The sequence below is a fragment of the Conger conger genome, chromosome 4, assembly GCF_963514075.1.
Source record: "Conger conger chromosome 4, fConCon1.1, whole genome shotgun sequence".
Lineage (NCBI taxonomy): Eukaryota > Metazoa > Chordata > Actinopteri > Anguilliformes > Congridae > Conger > Conger conger.
Window position 1 is genome coordinate 63,488,822 of NC_083763.1, and position 21,021 is coordinate 63,509,842.

General features: G+C 41.8%; 1 protein-coding gene across 1 annotated transcript in view; it reads right to left on the reverse strand.

The window, feature by feature from the left end:
- Window positions 1–21,021, reverse strand: part of c4h8orf34 (chromosome 4 C8orf34 homolog) — a 78,771-nt gene that overhangs the window by 52,351 nt on the left and 5,399 nt on the right. Inside the window, exons 2-3 of the mRNA XM_061240533.1 lie at window positions 3,637–3,784; window positions 3,128–3,259 (exon numbers count right to left, since the gene is read on the reverse strand). Of these exons, the coding sequence (XP_061096517.1) occupies window positions 3,128–3,259; window positions 3,637–3,784 (280 nt within the window). The remainder of the gene's footprint in view (window positions 1–3,127; window positions 3,260–3,636; window positions 3,785–21,021) is intronic.

A 21,021-nucleotide genomic window follows, 5' to 3' on the forward strand; every position in this document is an offset into this window, starting at 1 on the left:
TGTACTTACTGTCCATTCATTGTACTTACTGTCCATTCAGTGTCTATTCACTGTACTTACAGTCCATTCAGTGTCTATTCACTGTACTTACTGTCCGTTCAGTGTCTATTCACTGTACTTACTGTCCATTCGGTGTCTATTCACTGTACTTACTGTCCATTCAGTGTCTATTCACTGTACTTACTGTCCATTTGGTGTCTATTCACTGTACTTACAGTCCATTCAGTGTCTATTCACTGTACTTACTGTCCATTCGGTGTCTATTCACTGTACTTACTGTCCATTCATTGTACTTACTGTCCATTCAGTGTCTATTCACTGTACTTACTGTCCGTTCAGTGTCTATTCACTGTACTTACTGTCCATTCAGTGTCTATTCGCTGTACTTACTGTCCATTCAGTGTCTATTCACTGTACTTACTGTCCGTTCAGTGTCTATTCACTGTACTTACTGTCCGTTCAGTGTCTATTCACTGTCCTCACTGTGTATTCACTGTTCTTACCATTCAGTCACTGTCCTCCCTGTCCTCATTATTACATTACATTATTGCCATTTGGCAGACGCTCATATCCAGAGCGACATACAGTTGATTAGACCAAGCAGGAGACAATCCTCCCCTGGAGCAATGCAGGGTTCAGGGCCTTGCTCAAGGGCCCAACGGCTGTGCAGATGTTATTGTGGCTACACCAGGATTAGAACCACCGACCTTGCGTGTCCCAGTCATTTACCTTAACCACTACGCTACAGGCCTCCCTGTCCTCACTGTCCTCCCTGCCTATTCACTGTCCTCAGAATCCTGCAGTGCTTCAGAGAGCCTGGGAGGTGCTTTAAGGAAAGTCAACTGTTATTTATTTATTTTCTCTGCTGTTTTTCTTTTTTTTTCTTTGAGGGTTGATATTGCTCAGCAACAGCAGTGCACAGTAAATAGGTTGGTGAATTCACATGCAGTTAGAATCCCAGTGTGTTCTGTCATTACTGGTAAAACACTGCTGCGTCCAAGTGTAACATATATATGGAAGGAAACAGATAAAATGTCCTTCTTCTTTCGCTCTGGTGAGCTTAACGCACACATATTTCAGTGAAGACACTCAGTATATACAGTATTTCCCATTATCCAGAGTCCCCGTACCCACAGGGTAAGTAAGCAGCAGCACTCAGACTAACGGCCGCTGGACAGAATCTGATGACAACATTGCGGCAGTCTGCTGTCTTGCCTTTTTTTCCTCCCGTAGGTCTGCCTGGCACAGTGACAAGAAGAAATTGAAGTGAATATTTCAGCATCGTGTCACTGTGCCAAGTGCATTGGAGGACAAGCAATTGTACAGGCCAGAGAATGGTGTCCACTGAGACTAAACCTACAGTGCTCTCAGTGCAGTCTGGGAATCCACAGTCCCACTGGAACCCATGATGGCTTATGGCAATCGACCAGGGCCTGTGGCGATGGACTCACATTTACCTACGATAGGATTTACTTAAGATAGGCTTATGCTGTCAAAATACATTCATACAGTAAAGATGTGCTGTACTGTATGAGTGAGAGCAATGTAAATTGAAAAAGTGCACTTCATGATTTATTTGTTGGAAGATTTGGAGGCCATCGATGGTACTGTAGGGGGTCTCTGGATAGACTTGAAATGCAGTGACAATATACGTATATAAAGTTGGGACATGATACATGATACATGATACACCCATGATAACAACTTATGATGGGTATCCCTGGGATGCCTTTGAGTCTGGATGGGGACCCGGGATCAAAAGCCGTTGAAACCCCCTACTTTCAAACATTCACATAGATAACGCAATAGAGAAGTCTTAAATACTGAGGAATGTGCAGAGTACTCTGTGAATGTTTTATTGATCCAGAGGGTCTGTCATGTTCCTGAGGAACGCCATGTTTACCTCAGCCCCACTGAGCCTCAGTGTTGTTGGTTTCTGAAGGTAGATAAAACAAAAAAATCCAAACCAAAACTTTCCTAACTCAATAGAGGGATGCGATGGCAAGCCTCCCCTCTCTAAAGCCACTCTCCTCTAAATCAGATTGTTATGACTGCAGAGCCTGAAACAGGAGGCCTGACAGTGACTGAGTGCAATGCTGAACACTTTACACAATCCTGCATATCCCTTAAATTAGCCAGTGCTTGAGTTTCCACTATTTCTAAACTCTGCACACACCACTGTGACTCACTCTGTTTATTTATTTATCTCTACTGTCGGCTGTTGGGGACATCATACGCTTACACATTAAGCAATTACTCATTGACGGCAGAAAAAAAGATCAGACTTTACACACTACACACAATTTCCTTCAATTGGCACAATCTTTAAAAATACAATATTGTGTGTTCACATGGAAAACACAGCCATTCAAAATTCTAAAATTACCAATTGGCTGACTCCTGTGACAATACAGAAACAAAACAGATGCAGGGTATTTATTTATTTATTTGTTTTCTTATTTTTCGGCCTATTTTCCAATAATGTGTTAAAATTGAAACTGCATACATTATAGAACACTTTACAGACCCATCAAAAACTTCTGCAATTAAGTAATTACTAGACAGAATTTAAGTTTAAACCGTTTAAACCATTTAAACCATTATTTAACTGTGGCCTTTACCCTACCTACATTGTGCAAAGAATATAAATTTAGGCTAACTAGGCATGAGCTGATATACAGTACGATGCAAACTGCGAGCCAAAGTACACAACACAGCACCTGAATGCCCTGTGATTGCCCTCCCTTGGTTCACACCTGGACATTCAGCCTATGTCTACACCAGAAACACAGCTCTGTGGTATTACAGCACAGAAACACAGCTCTGTGGTATTACAGCACAGAAACACAGCTCTGGTATTACAGCACAGAAACACAGCTTGGCACAGACACACAGCTCTGTGTTATTACAGCAGAGAAACACAGCTCTGTGTTATTACAGCACAGAAACACAGCCCTGTGTTATTACAGCACAGAAACACAGCTCTGTGTTATTACAGCACAGAAACACAGCTCTGTGTTATTACAGCACAGAAACACAGCTCTGTGTTATTACAGCACATAAATACAGCTCTGTGTTATTACTGCACAGAAACACAGCTCTGTGTTATTACTGCATAACTACTCACGTGACTTTGACTCAGGTGAAGGTGGCGATATATTGGATACTGCTAGATCGCTCTTGGATTTTTTTGGCTTTTTGGGGTGCATCTCCCACGGCTTCTCGAACCCCCTGAAATCACGCCTCGTCCCCTTGTTTTCTGCAGAGACAGACAGTTTGAAACGCAGGGTTCAGCCTCTGCTCTCCGGAGTACCCCAGGAGCAAGGCAGAGAGGAAAAGCATTCACAAGCCATTTTGTCTGAGTCTGTGTCTGTGTAGTATGTAGATGTGTGTAGTGTATGTGAGTGTCTGTGTCTGTGTGTAGTACAGATTCACCAACTGAGCCGGTCTGGGCCCACAGAGCCGCAGAGCCTGTGCGGGTGCAGTGTGTATGTGTGTCTAGTGTGTGTGTGTGTGTGTGTGTGTGTGTAAGCATGTGTGTGTGTGTGTGTGTAAGCATGTGTGTGTGTGTGTGTGTGTGTGTGTGTGTGCGTGTGTGTGTGTGTACGTGTGCGTGTGTGTGTAGTATGGACTCACCGGCTGAGCCAGTCTGGGCCCACAGAGCCGCAGAGCCCAGCAGAGTTCTCTGCAGCTTGCTGGGGCTGCCCTCTTTAGTCTGCAGGTGATTGATGAGAAAAGGAACAGGATGATCTGGGGTCTCAGTTATCAGTTTGGTCATCATTTCCTATTAGAGTAAAACAGAGAGCAGTCAGAGCTACAGGTTCTACATACTGCACGCAGCAGGGGAGAGTAAACTAACAGTGCCTGCAGGGGGAACCCTGTCAACTAGCAGCATAGAACATGGGGAGTTTACTTAATATTAGGGTTCTGTGTTACATCTGCAAAACTGCTAAATCAGCTTAAAATACAGGGGGAAATATCCTAGCAACAAACTGAACTGTATAAGATTCTTCATATGTTTTGAAACCTTGTATATAAGACAAATTCCTTGTTTGATCTATGGCCCTTACAAATTACTGTATGTAAAGGCACCTTTCTTTTGATCCTACAGTCTTAAAGACGCATTATGCAAATGTGCTCTAACAGGATATAAAACGTTCACAGTTCCCCCATAATTACATTACAGCAGGCGTTGGTTCATGCAGTAGAATACTTAATGAAAGGACAATGACAGTGCTGCATTCCATTTCTTATTATATTAATGCTCAAAATTCCATGTGAGTGCCATTGAAGATTTTCTCATGTAAATTAATGAAAAACTTTTGTCCGCACAGTATATAATCATTCAGTAATTGTCATTTGACTAATAATCTCCTGCATTCAGTAATGTCTGCTGGGCTGCACCCTGTCACCGAGAGTTCTGCTTCCTGTGACACTACAGTACAGACTTTCCATTCCAGACACACAAAAGGTTCATTATTCAATGTTTTTTCCTTTCACAGTCTGTGACCCGCTTTTTGAGAAACTATAATAATGGCATCCTGCCCGCCCGCTCGCCACCCAGCCACCCGCTCCACTGTCACAAAAAGGTCGAAGTGAAGACTAAGAAAACCGCGGAGTGGGACTCGCTCTGCATCTGGCTACCTAACGATAATACGGAATACACGTGGCTTTTTTTATTTTTTTATTTTAAAGATATTTTTGTTAACTCGACACAAGGCCTGCACAGCCTGTAATACCACAGGTGCTGTACCATGCAGAAGGGTGTTATCCATGAACTGGTGAGGCTTTTGGAATGAACTCTGGTTGACTTCTTGTTTTGGACTAAGCAGATTCAGAAACGTTATGCTATCCTGGCAAAACAAGCAGATTCTCTGTCTGAGCAGACATAAGCAATGTCAGTCACCGGCAAGCTTGCCGTTCAAACAGAGGGTGAGAGTTCTAATTCTGTCATAGCTGAGGGAGATACGCCTGTCAGGCCAAAGTGCCGAATCCAGACTGGACTGTGTGCCAGCAGCACGACTGGAGGGCTGGAGGAGCCTAATAAGATGCCAGAAGAGAAGCGTTTCCTGGTTGGTCCCTCGAGAGCAGAGGTGCAGGACATTTGAGGCAATGTTTGGTCCCTGGGACCACTTCAAGCTCTAGGCTTTCTTTCTGAGCTCTCAAGATAGCTACATTCCTAGAAGTGACACGTCACCGGCACTGAGAAATCAATTTATTCTACTCAAGCATGCTTTGAGCACTACTGCAAAGCCCATCACAAAATGGAGGTGTCTATATACGCAAAAATATAGCACCTCCCGAATTAGTGGAAGTGAACTTTTTAAAGCTATAACAACTCGTAAGCATTTTTGTGCCCTATAATTATGGAAACAGTTAAGCTTTCAAGAACACAAACATTTTTAAATGACTTGTGCAGCACAGATGTAATACACAATATGGTCCTCCCAGGAAAGCCAGGGAACAGTGGGGCATTACCCACTCCAGCACAGGCTTTCTGGCCTTGTGCCAGCTAGAAAGACACACTCTGGCCCATTACTGCAGAGAATAGGCTTATGGACAGTTTATGTTCAGCAGAAATCAGTAGGGTGACTTACACTCAGTGAGCACTTTATTAGGTATTTATTTGACTTACTTTTTACACTTACTGGTATTCTGCTGCTAAAGCCTATGCACTTAAGAGGTAGACACGTGTGTTCAGAGATGCTCTTCTGCATACCACTGTTGTAATGTGTGGTTATTTACGTTACTGTCACCTTCTGATCAGCTTTGACCAGTCTGGCCATTCTCCACTCTCTCATTAACAAGGTGTTTTTGTCCACAGAACTGCGGCTGAACTGCTTTTTGTTTTTCACACCATTCTCTGCAAACTCTAGAGACTGAGGTGCATGAAAAGGAGATCAGCAGTTTCTCAGATATTCAAACCACCCTGTCTGGCACCAACAATCATTCCATGGTCAAAGTCACTTAGATGACATTTCTTCCCCATTCTGACATGGGCCAGAAAAACAGCTGAACCCCCTGACCATATGTGCATGCATTGATGCATTCAGTTGCTGCCAAAATGTGCTGATTAAATATTTGCTTCAACAAGATGGTGTACAGGTCTACCTAATAAAGTGCTCAGTGAGTGTATATAACTTGTCTGCGACTTGTCAGACTGATAGCCTGCTCTTGAAAAACCTCATGTAAGGACATCACACAATAGAGCATTTGCATATATTCCACTAATCCAGACGACTGCTGCATTCATGGCATCTATCAAGCCTCTGGTATCAGTGATGGGTGATAGCCTGTGTACTGTGTGGGATGGCACCTTACACAGAAACTGGCAGTTTCACCAACTATGGAAATTGCAGCATACAAAGGGAAACGCATCATTCTGTGCTGTCACATTCTGTACCAAACCTTCTGTGCCAAACCTTATCACTGTGCAGTCCATACCCACAAATGGTGCATGACTGAAGCACAACTGTGGCCCACAAAGCAGTGACCACACTACAGGCCACACAGAGCTACAGGAGAGAGAGCACGGTAAACAGGACAGGTGCATTTCTCTGCAGTGTCGGTCACAGCAGGAGAGTACATACCATAACTGATATTTAAACTTAAAAACTTATATTTAAACAAAGATACTGCCAATGGGGTTCACTTGTCAAAACAAAACTCTGTGTACTAGGGTTTAATAAGAGACTTAATAAGATTTTAAGTCTCATTACTGGGTTAAAACATTTGTTAAGACAGGTGTTTTCTGCAGTGAGAGAAGGAGCGATATAATGGCCCAATGAGGAGTGAGAGGACGCGCTGCGCTGTGACTGGATAACCATCTGTGATGTCAGGGCACGCTGTCGGCCCAACCTGCACTCACGTGACCCACTTTACAGCCTGCTGGGAACTTCTGGGCACATTTCTTACCACAGCAGAAGCATTTGATGTCACTGCCGTTTTTTTATGGATTAACCTGAATCAGCAGAAAATATACGAGCACACAAAGGCATGGACACCATTTATTTATTTATTTATTCTATTTTTTATGATGCACCAATTCCGCCTGACTCTGCTGCCACCCGGCGCGTTGGTAAGGCTAGCAGACGGGCTGTCAGCCATCCCGGTTCAGCTCCAGCTCTGAAGGGCTGTCTAGCGGAGAGCTGAAGGTGACCGGCAGCGAGACAGACTCTGTGCTACCCTGCACTCCGCCACCCTGCACAGCTGCCTGCTCACCAGCACACAGAGCCTGCTGTTAGTACTCAGGACAGAACTCTCTGTCCCAATGAGTATGCTGAGCTATGAGCGTAATGCAGTGCGCTGCTCTGTCCTTCCCCACCAAATTAAATTAGATTAGATGCACAGGGGGGACACTCCCCAGTGTGAACAAGAAAAAGACAAACGTCATGTCGAGTGAAGGCAGTCAGGCTGTCTGATCATAACTTGAAAATAATGACAAATAACTGATTTACTTTACTATACATTCAAAGTGCCACATTGTACTATACTTTTCATTATATAATTGCAGAAATTGGTCAAATTTGCAGCGTTCGATTCATTGCAATTATCTTTCGGAATATTGTTATTGGTTTAATGTTAATTGTAAATTCAAAGATTACAGATTTGCAGACATGCACAGTACAGCTTGTTTTCTCGACATTTTGTTCTCGGCCAATCTTTCTAAAAGCCGATTCCTTCAGAGCCTGTTCATTCTGCTGAAGATTGCTATCTGTGAAAGTCAGGGCTGGAGGGCAGTGGACCCTGTCCTCACAGCTGCCTTTGATATAAATAGTGTCTGTGCTACGGCTGTCTTAAGCTTGGGTGTCTGTGTGAGTAATCTCTGTTTTAATGAGAGTAGACACCACATGAATTTCACACTCCCGCGAAACGACACCCGCCGGAACTAAACCGCCTGGTCAGTGACCGGCCAAATGCAGGAAATGCAAATTATGCTCTTTTTCTGGATGGACTGCATTGTGTAATCTCCTTACGCGACATCCAGACACTAGGAGTAGATGCACGCTGTTCGTTTGGACTTAAGATATCAAGGCATTAAAGCAAGCCTGCTTATTGAAGCTTGGTGGGCTATGGTGACATAAACAATTCTGTACAATTGTATTACAAAACTAATGTTTACTTTCAGCTGTGCAAAAAAGCAGTGAAAGCTTTGACAACATTTTTACAGAGCCCCCGAGGGCAGGACGAGATGCACTGATTCTTAAGACTGCGCGGAGCCCAGTTTCACCTTGCCTTTCCTCTCTGCTTGTGTACGGTACTCTTCAAGAGCTGCGGACTGAAATAAAGAAATAAATTTGCGCTGCCGCTTTTTGTCTGGGGCGAAGCGGGGAGCCCGCTCGGAGCCTGGCACAGACCCAGACCTTGAATATGCAAGGCGTGGGCGCAGGAGCAGGGAGACAAGGAGCCGTGGGCCCTGAGACGCGGCCTCCGCCACCACCCCTCCTGTCCTCCAGCTCTGGAGCTTCCCGTTCGCCTGTCCGTCACACTCCTCTCCCGTTTCAGATGAGCTCACCGCTCAGATGAGCTCACAGCGAATTCATAACGGGATCAATTAAGGGGAGCCTGCTCCAGGCCACGTCTGCAGGAGGACGGCGGGTCATTAATAAGGTAATTAACGGCGAGGCTCCTCTGCCTCTGTTACACGTTCCGGCCATTCGTGGCTCTCCACTGGTGCCCTGTTTGAAGCAGCCTGCATTCTGTCAGGGCCTGAGACCGTTTGCTTGCTGAAATCTGAAGCCAGACAGCCTTTATGGCTTTTCCTCTCTTTCAATTCATTACATGTGAAATGTTGGCAGCAGCACAGCCTAATGCTGAGGAAACTGGGCTTGTAGGCCTGAGGCTGCAGGTGGAGCACTGCCACGGTACCCTTGAGCTGGGTGCGTGACTTGAATACCTCTAGCTGGGTAAATGGATAGTACAGGAAAGCAATGCAATCTGTGCAAGTTTCTTTGGATAGCAGCATCTGCTGAATGCTTTAACTGAACATTTAGAAAAACAATGGTTTTAAGAGTGGACTAGAAAATGTTGGCAAATAAACAATTTGCTAATATTTACAAGTCCCTCTGTGCTTTCAGCTGTTCTGACCAAGGTGATGTTTCTTAATGTGGCACTGTTCTGCATCATCCCCACCCCACCCAAGAAGCCACAATGAATCATTTCCCATTCATTAAACTTGTACTGAAATTAAAATGTAATCCGCATCCTGCTAAATCTATTGTTTTTACAATAACAGTAAATCAATCAGGCATATCAGGATTATAAAAAGCTTATTAACCAATTTCCATTTGCACATTAAACTCACAGAGCATAAGAAGGAATGATACAGGGTGTAATTTCAGATGTGTTAGGTAGTTTTCAAACTGGGTTGCTTTTTTACATTTTGAATTCCCACTGGGATCCAAACTCACAGGTTTATGAAAACAGCAGAGGATTGCTTCTTCATTCTTTTCAGCTCAAATTCCACATCCAGCAAAATAGAAACCAGGACCTGCAGGTGGCATGACTATAATGTATCCGAAGATATTGATATTGATAAGCTCACACCTGATTACAGAATTTACGTTTAATTTAATTAAACACCCATGAAAGAGCATGTGTCATTACACTACAAGAATCAATATCTACATGCAGGTTGAAGCTGCACTCCATAAAGTGAGAAAAATGTCCAAATTGCACAAACTAGCAATGAACTACTGTACGGTACATTTTCACCTCGGTGTGTGAGATATATCCAGCCAGGAATTGCTGTTCTTTACCGTTTACTCAAAGTGAGGTTCACTTTCTCACAGAAAGAGTGTGAGGAATGGTGCACTTCTCTATCCCAACAGATACAGTGGGTAGCATGGCTACAGTTTGATACACTGTTGGTACATGTACTGTAAGCTGCAGAGTACAGCCTGACGCACTGTTAAGGGTTAATACCTGTACTATAATATATAGAGTACTGATACACTGCTATGGGTTCATACCTGTACTGTAAGATACAGAGTACAGTCTGATACACTGATATGGGTTAATACCTGTACTGTAAGATGTAGAGTACAGTCTGACACACTGATATGGGTTAATACCTGTACTGTAAGATGTAGAGTACAGTCTGATACACTGATATGGGTTAATACCTTTACTGTAAGATACAGAGTACAGTCTGACACACTGATATGGGTTAATACCTTTACTGTAAGATACAGAGCACAGTCTGACACACTGATATGGGTTAATACCTTTACTGTAAGATACAGAGTACAGTCTGATACACTGATATGGGTTAATACCTTTACTGTAAGATACAGAGTACAGTCTGACACACTGATATGGGTTAATACCTTTACTGTAAGATACAGAGTACAGTCTGATACACTGATAGGGGTTAATACCTGTACCTGTAAGTTGTAGAGTACAGCCTGATGCATTGTGGTTCGATACAGTCTTGCTGTATAAGCTGTGGTCCTAAGCATGCATGCTCCACCGGTAACCTGACTGACCCGTATATATCATCCCCTTTAGCAGAAAATCAATAAGGTCAGTAAATGTTATTTCAGCTGAGGAACCCCAATGACCTTTAATATGAGCAGAGAGCGAAGAAGTTGCTGAGCACAGAAAATTGAAAGCCCTCCATGTTTTAGAGGTTGGACCTGTCATCTAACCACTTAAATCCTAACAGGATATTACATTGATGAGGCACTAGTTGTCTGACACACATTTCTCTGTTTTTCACAACCAGTTTTTTTTTTTTTTGCAAAACAGCTAATTGAGCCATTTGAGGTGTAAGGAGGCAATAAAAAGCACTTCAAGTGAAGCTTGTGTATTGCCCTTGTTCATGAGCCAGAGACCGTTTTACATATAAGGCCACACAATACAACACGACGAGAGCTCCTACCATTCATAGCAATTTCTTTCAATGATAACGACTTGCGTTTTCAACTTCACTCTTTAGAAAGGGTAACAAGGTGACCAACTACAATGACCAACAAGTTATAGTGTCAAAAAAGCTCAATTCAAAGCTCAAATTCAAAATTCAGTCTCATGTTCTACAGTTCACAAAAGTGGTGCAGGCACCAGTTGGTGGTCTGACATTGTGACTGATATGCACCCTGGTCTAATTAGCCCTGTAATTTTATTTCCTAAAAAAGTTTGAATTATTCAGGAGGCATAATTCATTCAACTTTGTTACAAATGGAGACATGTTCATCTGCTGTATATAATTTTGGATCATATTCACATTTAAAGCAAAAGTATTCCAGGTTGGCCGTTAAACACTAAATTCCCCCTTCAGCAAAACAATGCTAATCCCCATCAACTGTAAAGAACATTAGCTTTTCCTATATGTGTCTTAAGGGCACAGAATTACTGTTGTGGTATAAATAAAAACATCCATATGTAGCCAATACCATTGCCTATTTTGATTCCATATGGATGTTTTTATATAAAGCTGTCTTTTATTCAAAATACATGCTACAGCTGTCTAAATGGCATGTGTATGCTTTTGACCTGATACAGACATGTTTGAATTTAGGTGGCTAATGGTGCAAGTAATTAGAAATAGTGAGATTAATGGTGAAGTTAATTAGAAATTAAATAGATTGGATTTTCAAGCAGGCTTATAATGGGCTGAACAGACCATTTCCACAGTGAACCTTTAGTCATTTTCTTGTGTTTTGGCCAGCCAGCTGGTACAATGCCATTCAATTGAAGCTGCTAGGTCTTGTCAACATGAAACATTTATCAAAACAAAAGGACACTCCAAGCAGAGACTGAAAGAGTATAAACGTGACATGGGAACTAATACTGTAATTGCCACATCTGCACCCTTCAACACCCATAAGTAACAGTGTGTACCCAGCTAACCCAAAACACATAATCAATTCTGATGTTCCCCATGTTGTCCACAAATGTACTTATTTCTCCAAATAGTTCAGTCAAAGTCATGAAAATGCTTGAGGAATATCACATACAAACTTCTTTGAATGATCATAACCGTGTGGTTATGATTTAGGCAAGAAAAAGACCTGTCTCACACAGGTCACAAATTCCACGGAATTAATAGACGCCAATAAAAATGTAAACAATATTTGAAATGCAAATGAAATGACAACGACCAAAATTATATTACATTACTTTTTATAGGTGACAAGCAAGTGAAGAGAATCCTTGATTCTCTTTCTGACTGTGCTTACTGGTTTGTTCTTGATTCTCTTTCTGACTGTGCTTACTGGTTTGTCCTTGATTCTCTTTCTGACTGTGCTTACTGGTTTGTCCTTGATTCTCTTTCTGACTGAGCTTACTGGTTTGAACTTGATTCGCTTTCTGACTGTGCTTACTGGTTTGCCCTTTTGATGCTTTGCCATGTTTGTAACTGTATGAGGCGCATGAATTATGCTGCTGCCATAAAAGGCTTACGACATTTTCCTAAAAGAGACAGTTTTTATGCAGCATGCGATGTTCCTATCGATCATGGCTATTCAACTGGCAGCCCAGGGGTCGAATGCAGCTTGAAAGGCTCTTGGAGTTAGACCTTTGATCGCTCAGAAAATAAATATTATTATTCAGGAAAATTAATTATCTAGGTTTGCATCTGCACAGTGCCAACATAGTACATGCCACTACTGACAAATATAAGTAATTGTGATGCCTATTTTAATAAGGCTTCAGCTTTATTTAAGCTGATATACATTTTATTCATACATTTTTCTATAAATAGTACTTGAAAAACATTTGGCTCACATGTCCTATTTTTACAAAGCAAGTGGACACTGGGAAGAAGTTGTCAAAGTATCGTGATATAATGTAGAGCATTGAATTATGCATATCACCAACATCTTGACAGTGCTTTGCATAAACTTGAACTTGAATATCTACACTGCAGTGGTAAAAAACCTCTTTGCTAAGAAAACCTTGGAGATTAAACAAAAATCTAACTGTGCCCAGAGTATACTTGTTCCTGCCAAGTCAAACATCTTGATCATGAGTAAATCGTTCAAATGGCTTTATTTTCCAACCAGCCTGCAGCAGCCCCAAAGTTTCTGTGGGTGCTTGTGAAGAGTTTGGCCTGGTGAATTCCTCATCAGAGTATGTCTGGAATACAAATGTTACCCACATGTTCAGGGTTTTTTATTATATTTTTAAGCTGCTATTTCAAAAAAAGAGCTATAAGCTTTAGCAAGTCCTCATGCAAGAATGCCTATAAACAATTATAACAACTTTTACACTAAGACCACAAACATTGCTTTGAGTCCAATATTTCATCATTGTGGCATTACAATATTGCTTATGTCCCATGTCTCATACTCTGTGGGGTAGGAAATGATGCTAAAAACTAAACATTGCACAAAAATCTGCAGTCTAGAGCTCAATTCGACAGCAAAAAGTATAGCAGTAATTCATCACAGCCTACAGTCTCCAAATTACAATATGCAGCCCCAAGCCATAACGAGGCCCGTCAAATTATACTGAGGGCCACGGAAGAGTTGATTTGATAAACACAATTCCCATGGATTTACCATCCTTCTTTCTTTTCATTGGCCAGCTTCAGGTTTGCTGTTGTGCACTAAAAAAGAAATGACAGCTTTGCATAGTGATTTATACCATAGAATTTCCCAGGAACACTGCACCACTCCACGTTCTGCCATGAACCCAGTAGGACTTGTGATTGGTGAACACAGATTTCACACCTCCAAACCACTGCTCTTTCTTGGCAGGCAGCCCCAAAGGCAGTGTGTGTGAATCTATTCACAAGCCAGACCTATGCTCTGTCATTTCACAAATTGAGCTGATAAACGGGCCAGTTGAAGCAAAGCACATGCCTTGTTCTGCCTTGTTCACTCAAAAGAATAGATCTATTTTAATGAAATTCTCAATTAAATTGAAACCGCACACCTATCTTAGACATTTGGACAGCGGCAAAGATCTAAACAAAGTGTGTGAAGAATTTAGGACAAGCCATTCATTAATTTACACAAGACTGCCACTAATGTTCTGTGTCTATTGTATTCAAGCATCGGCTGAGCGATGACCAGTCATACGTTTGTGATGCATGAAGAACTTTCACTACTGGATCCGGCAAACACAATTCTGTACAATTAATGTTCTGACATTGAAGCAGTTCATCCGCTTAAACCAGTTTTCTCATGATTTTAAATGAAAATGGAAATCTTGTGAGCCCATAAGCTCATTGGGAGGGGGGTGGGTGCATTGTTTTGTTATTTAAATATCTTTGTACGTATTGGTGTTCATAATCACATCTATCTTAACAGATGCTCCAGGACCTGTTGAATATTTCATATTTAAGAAAAATAAAGACTGAAATATGGCGGATGTTTTTTTTTCATGTGAAAAATATACGAATATTAATATATGGAACCGCCTTGCTTAAAAGGCATTCACTATTAAGTGACATTTTAATCTTATTGGTGTCATATGATGCCAGGCAAAGCCACAGTGGTCTGTTCCACACTGGAAAACTACAGGGTTAAAATAACATTGTTAAATCTCAAACAAATGTAAGACAAAGACAATGTAATCAAAGACAATCATACCTTGACAAAATCCCATTATTTCAGCCAACAAAATCACTTTGAATTTTTAGCTCTGGACAGTTATCCATTGATAGAAAATACACCCTTAGCTTGACAACCTTTCAATCTCACTTGGCTTTCAGTGTCTAATGGAGTTTAGAATGGGTAGAATGCACACAAACAGCCGGCAGATAATGAGAGGTATGGGACCTTTAAAATGAAATGGGCATTTTTAAATCACCCATTTTATCCCACAAATGATTTTACGCAACAATGATTTGCACAGAAAAAGCTCAACGGAGAGCCACTCTTCCTTGTAAACCATTTCCACCTCAGTTGTGAGTTATGCTTTTAGGGGGGCAGTTGTCCCAGATGGCAGTGGACGTGGCCCTTGCAGGGCAGAAGCAGTGCGGCCAGTGGACAGCCAACCCCACAGCATGAGCAGAAGCCACAGTTACGGTCCGTTCAAATGCCGGATCGTCAGACAGCCATTTCCAGTCAAGCCAAGCTGTAGAGCAGTACTTCACAGTGCTGGTCCCAGGAGCACAATTATTCATTAATGAAGTTTCAGCTGTTAATTAAACACTGGTCTGGAATTGACACTCATCAGTTAGGTGCTGCTAGTGCTCCAGGTTGCATAGTCAGCATGTGTAAAATATAGGTAACTCCACTGATTTCACATTTCAGCTCCACTTATTTTCCATCCCACTAAGTGCAATTCCTAATACAAATTAGTGCTAAACATAATTTAGTCAGATGAACTTCAGTTGCAAATGATGTGCCTATAGGGCTTAGAACAATTACTAGAGCAATCATTTAAGCAAACCTGAGCGAGCTGCCCTCCGTTAAGGCCCAGATACTTTATACTTCTACTTCAAATTATACACCCTTTTGCATTTCCCATGAATGGTGTGGCTACTTTGGCTGTGCGGATGATTATTAACTGATATCACTCTCGATTAGAAAGTGCACAATGGATAATACACAACATATTGCAGTGTTTCTCAAGTCAAAATGTGTTAAATGAACACTTTTAATATAAACTAAGATTGCACACATTTACCTACTGCCATCCACTTTTCCCAGAGCTTTTAAATAAATGTTTGGTTCTGTAGCTTTGCGTAAGACAATGAGCCAACGAGGAGCCAACAGAAGGAGGTGAACAGCCACCCCAATGCACAGCAGTGCAGTGCATATTTACAGCACAACAGCATCTGCTCCTAATGGAGCCGCATGCCGATCCTTTCCTCTCCATTCACCGCTGCGTTCCCCGTCGATTGCAGCAATTGGAAGAATGCAATTACCAAACCGAGGGCTCCCCTGCGCTCGAATGATTTTATTAAAGTTTGAATCATTTCATTAAAACATTCACGCAATGCTTTGAGGACTCTGAAAGAACTCAAACTGAGTCCCATGAAGTTAGATACATTTCACTCAAGTCTGAGTCACGCAGTCCCGTTTATTTTCCCAAGCAAACTCTGCATCCTGCTAGCAGGAAGGAAGCTAAATGGCACCAGCAGAAATGTACGGTACTGTTGGTGGATCAACTAGGTATATGCATGTATCTATATACCACAGACCAACTGATGAGTCTGAAAGGCCAGGTAGCAAGACACCAATGAATCTAACCCACAAAGCCAATACATTTCATAGTAGCTAGCAAGCTACTCAGTAACACCAATATGCACTATTGAGATGGTAGTGTAACATAGCAGTGCACATTTCAACCTTGTGCGGAATTTATCAATCTGGCCACCTCCAAATTACATTATAATTATTTTAATTTGGGTGGTATGATGTAGAGTATGATGCTATAATGAATAATGTATTGACAATTCATAACAGTTTTGTAATCTACATTGTTGGTACTGATATCAGGTTTTGACATTGATGTGTACCATTATGCATAGATATAATTTATGGGAATCAGAGACAAAAAAGTAATGAACACATCTTAAGAAATCATTCCGGGCTCACATATATGAATTAATCCTTTCCATTTTCACAGTAAATCACAAGGCAAAGTCAATAATGAAATCAATACCTTATTCAGGGTTCAGTGCTTCCATGTGTGACACAAAATTGCAAGGTGTGCAGTATCTCAATCTAATATGGGTTCCTGCATATGGGCAATATTTCACAGTGCATCCAGGAAAGAAATCCAATGTTAATATACATTGCTGCACCTTTGTTTCGAACTAAGCATGGTTTTACTTACTATCCATGTAAAACACTGAAATTAGAGAAAGCATTCAGTGCTGTGCACCTGTCTTTTTTCTCCTGTACACAGCAGCTATCTGCTATGCCATTCAACTGTAGCTTTAATGCTCCTACTGTAATTCACAGGTTCTTTACATCTCCAACTGCACAACATATCCCCCAAATTATATACTGCTACACAGTCACACATCTTGACACAATATGTTCCAATTATAGTTTTTCAGGCTAAGGTGAACCCCATTGCCATTCCAGACACAAAATAAAGGTTAACAGTGCTGACATCAGCAGGTCTTAGAGCACTTGAGCACCAATCACATTACCAAGGCATAAGGGCTGGGAGAATGCATAGAGGATTAATCCCTATAACACATTATTCAAATCTAAAAGAATTACCTAAAAATGTAATTTATATGTCAATTGATAATCTCAAAACCGTTTCAATTAACCATAAGTGTAAGGACACATTTTATGAATCATTTAATGGGAGGTTTAACAGAGGAAGAAGCAGTGATTTATGATTTATTTAACGTCAGTGACTGAGCTCCGTGCGTGTGCGAGTGTGTGTGCGTGCAAGTATAGAGGAATAACAATAACAGAGGGAGAAAATGAGCATATCTATTTGTAACATCATGTTCTGAGTATTAGATGGCATATCCCCCCCCTCCCCAAAGTATAAATACATCCACTTTAAGGATAGATATCTTTTTCGGAAAAGAATGCAGACATCATTTCAGACCTTCTATCCAATCAGTGCAGTCTTGACAGCGTTCGATTGGCAGACTTTCAGAGAATAACAAAAAGGCTAATATCTAGCTACATTTTAAAATCCCAAGGCAGCTGTTAGACTTACAAACAATAACAACAAGGCTAATATCTAGCTCTATTTAAAAATCCCAATGCAGCCATTTAAATATTTGATTTATTTATGCAGCCACAGCGGACAAATGCATGTATGCATCTTATATATGCATCTACTATATGTAAAGTGAAAAAAATGTCTGTGTGTGAGTCCTCCCCCTGTTATCAACATGTTTTCAGAGAAAAATAAAATACATATGTGCAGAATGATTGATCTGTGCTCCATAATAAGGCTTTCAAGACAATTACATTCCAAGGCTAGGCTTTCAAATGGGAACATCCCATTGACAAAAAGGTAGATTAATGCAATTCTAATCCATTTCCATACAAACCAGAATCTAATTCAAAATCGAAAATGCACGTGTGTTTGCTATGTCCAAAGACAGTGTATTCACTCCAAGCCTAAGGACGCTTTCACAGTTGCACAATATGTCTATACATCACACTCATAAAAGGCTATCAATTGCCTCTGAAGTTTGAAATCAGATTGTCAAGTTAAATGAAACTTAGTAATTACAATAGACAAAGTCATATCTGCTTCCAAATACAACTCCCCCCACCTATCCAGCACAGTCCATCCCAACAAGAGGAATACACCCCCCCACCACCCATAATGACCTCATCCATACCTAGCACCAAACCTCCCTGCCCCTCACTCATACCTCTGTCCTCACCCATACCCAGCACCAAACCTCCCTGCCCCGCACCCATACCTCTGTCCTCACCCATACCCAGCACCAAACCTCCCTGCTCCGCACCCATACCTCTGTCCTCACCCATACCCAGCACCAAACCTCCCTGCCCCGCACCCATACCTCTGTCCTCACCCATACCCAGCACCAAACCTCCCTGCCCCTCACTCATAACTGTGACCTCACCCATACCCAGCACCAAACCTCCCTGCCCCACACCCATACCTCTGTCCTCACCCATACCCATCACCAAACCTCCCTGCCCCGCACCCATACCTGTCCTCACCCATACCCATCACCAAACCTCCCTGCCCCTCACTCATAACTGTGACCTCACCCATACCCAGCACCAAACCTCCCTGCCCCACACCCATACCTCTGTCCTCACCCATACCCATCACCAAACCTCCCTGCCCCGCACCCATACCTCTGTCCTCACCCATACCCATCACCAAACCTCCCTGCCCCTCACTCATAACTGTGACCTCACCCATACCCAGCACCAAACCTCCCTGCCCCACACCCATACCTCTGTCCTCACCCATACCCAGCACCAAACCTCCCTGCCCCACACCCATACCTCTGTCCTCACCCATACCCAGCACCAAACCTCCTTGCCCTGAACAACCTAATCATCCCTCCCCCCAAAAAAGCTAGGGTTCTATTACCAGCCATGACCAGACATGTTTTTAAAATTGGCCCAATATGCCGCCGCTGGGTGCAGTGGGTAGCACTGCCGCCTCACAGCAAGGAGGTCCTGGGTTCGAATCCCCGTCGGCCGGGGCCTCTCTGTGCGGAGTTTGCATGTTCTCCCCGTGTCTGCGTGGGTTTCCTCCGGGGACTCCGGTTTCCTCCCACAGTCCAAAAACATGCACGTTAGGCTGATTGGAGAGTCTAAATTGCCCGTAGGTATGAGTGTGTGAGTGAATGGTGTGTGTGCCCTGCGATGGACTGGCGACCTGTCCAGGGTGTATTCCTGCCTTTCGCCCAATGTATGCTGGGATAGGCTCCAGCCCCCCTGCGACCCTGATCAGGATAAGCGGGTTCAGATAATGGATGGATGGATGCCGCCGCTGGAAAGGTCTTCATCATCATAACATCTAGAATAAAACGATCCTTTGGCACCAGACGAGTAAACGCACAGGCGGCCAAGTAAGTGCAAGCATCTTTTTCACAGCGAAGAAAACCGATCCAGTTTTATTATGGTGCAGTCAAAGATAAAACAGATCAGGAGGGTGCCTTTCACCCCATTACTTTCTCTAATATGGAAACAGGCTCAAAATCAGATATGCCTGACACCAGGCCAGACTCACATCATGTGGAAAAAAGAACCAGCATTGTAGAGTCATAGAACAGGGAGAATTTGCATAGGTATTCATTCCATTAGCAATCTCCTTCACTGGAAATGAAATGGAATTTGTGTCCAAATCTAAGCAGGGAGTTCATGTCATTCCTGATCAGATGAACTGTTCCTGGTGTAGGGCCACAATCAAGAGAGAGCCAAGTACTATCCAATGACGCTGCCTTGTTTTGTTTTGTTTTATCACATATTAGAAGATATGATGAGTTCATATACAAGGTAAAAAGGTGAAATGATATATTTACGCACAAAACCATCAACTACTTTCCCAAAATCCTAATATCATCAACAGAGCATTGATAAAAGATACAATGCTGTAGTTAAAGGCATATAAGGCTGCATGGTGTTGAGATGCAGGGCTGTTGCCACTTTGTTTTACTGTTGTCTGGAGAACCATCAAGTCGTCATCAGTGACTTATAGAGACAGTGCACCCTGAAAATGAATGTTATTCCTCCATTTAGTGGACCACATCTGGTTTTTTCAGAATTCTATTTGAATCATCCATGAGAAATGGTACACAAGGCCTCATTTCCAAAAATGAATGGAACTTTGGGCAAAGAAGAACCAATTAAGGTTCTGAATTGTGCCTAAAATAAAACAACAAAATGAATGCCATCATTTGCCAAAATTAGTGATTTGGAGGATGTGCAGAATGCAGTTACAACCACATCCATGAATGATAAGGCCTTAAACATGAAAAATACACAAAAATACATTTCTTGATTAAAGACAATTCATTAACATAGATTTTTCAGGAGAAGCTTCCCTTTAAGTCTAAGAGCATCATAGCAGTGAAACTAAAATTTAGGATATCTTTTTTTGTTTGACGAAGGAATACTTGTCATTGAATCATTTCTGAAACACTGGCCAAATAATATTTTTTGTCACTGGAAGACCTTATGTCTATACTTGAAGCAATAGGACTAGCTTGATTTAATTAATTCCTCCTTTTCCACAAATTTTTTGCAGATCAATAATATATTTACATGTGCGTTTGTAGCATTATAAATTCATGTAATTTAATTTTTAAGTGCAATACATAATGCCCATATGGATTTTCTCTGTGACTCACTTTGTGAAATGCTGAGGCCTGTACATATAACTCTAAGAAAGGGAATTGAATGAATACACAATTGGAAAAATACAGTTGCAATATGTATGGCCTTCAGCAAGATCTGTCATTTATTTCTGTTTCATTCAGTGCTGACATACCTTTTTGGAATAAACACATCAAATGTGAATGCTCATAATTATGAATATTTAACAACAGCACTGCTGATTGATCTTAAGAATGTGTTTCAAATTGTTTAGCACTACTACTTTATAATGGTGTGCTGAATGATTTTACTTCAGGAAAAATTGCATGGACTTTAT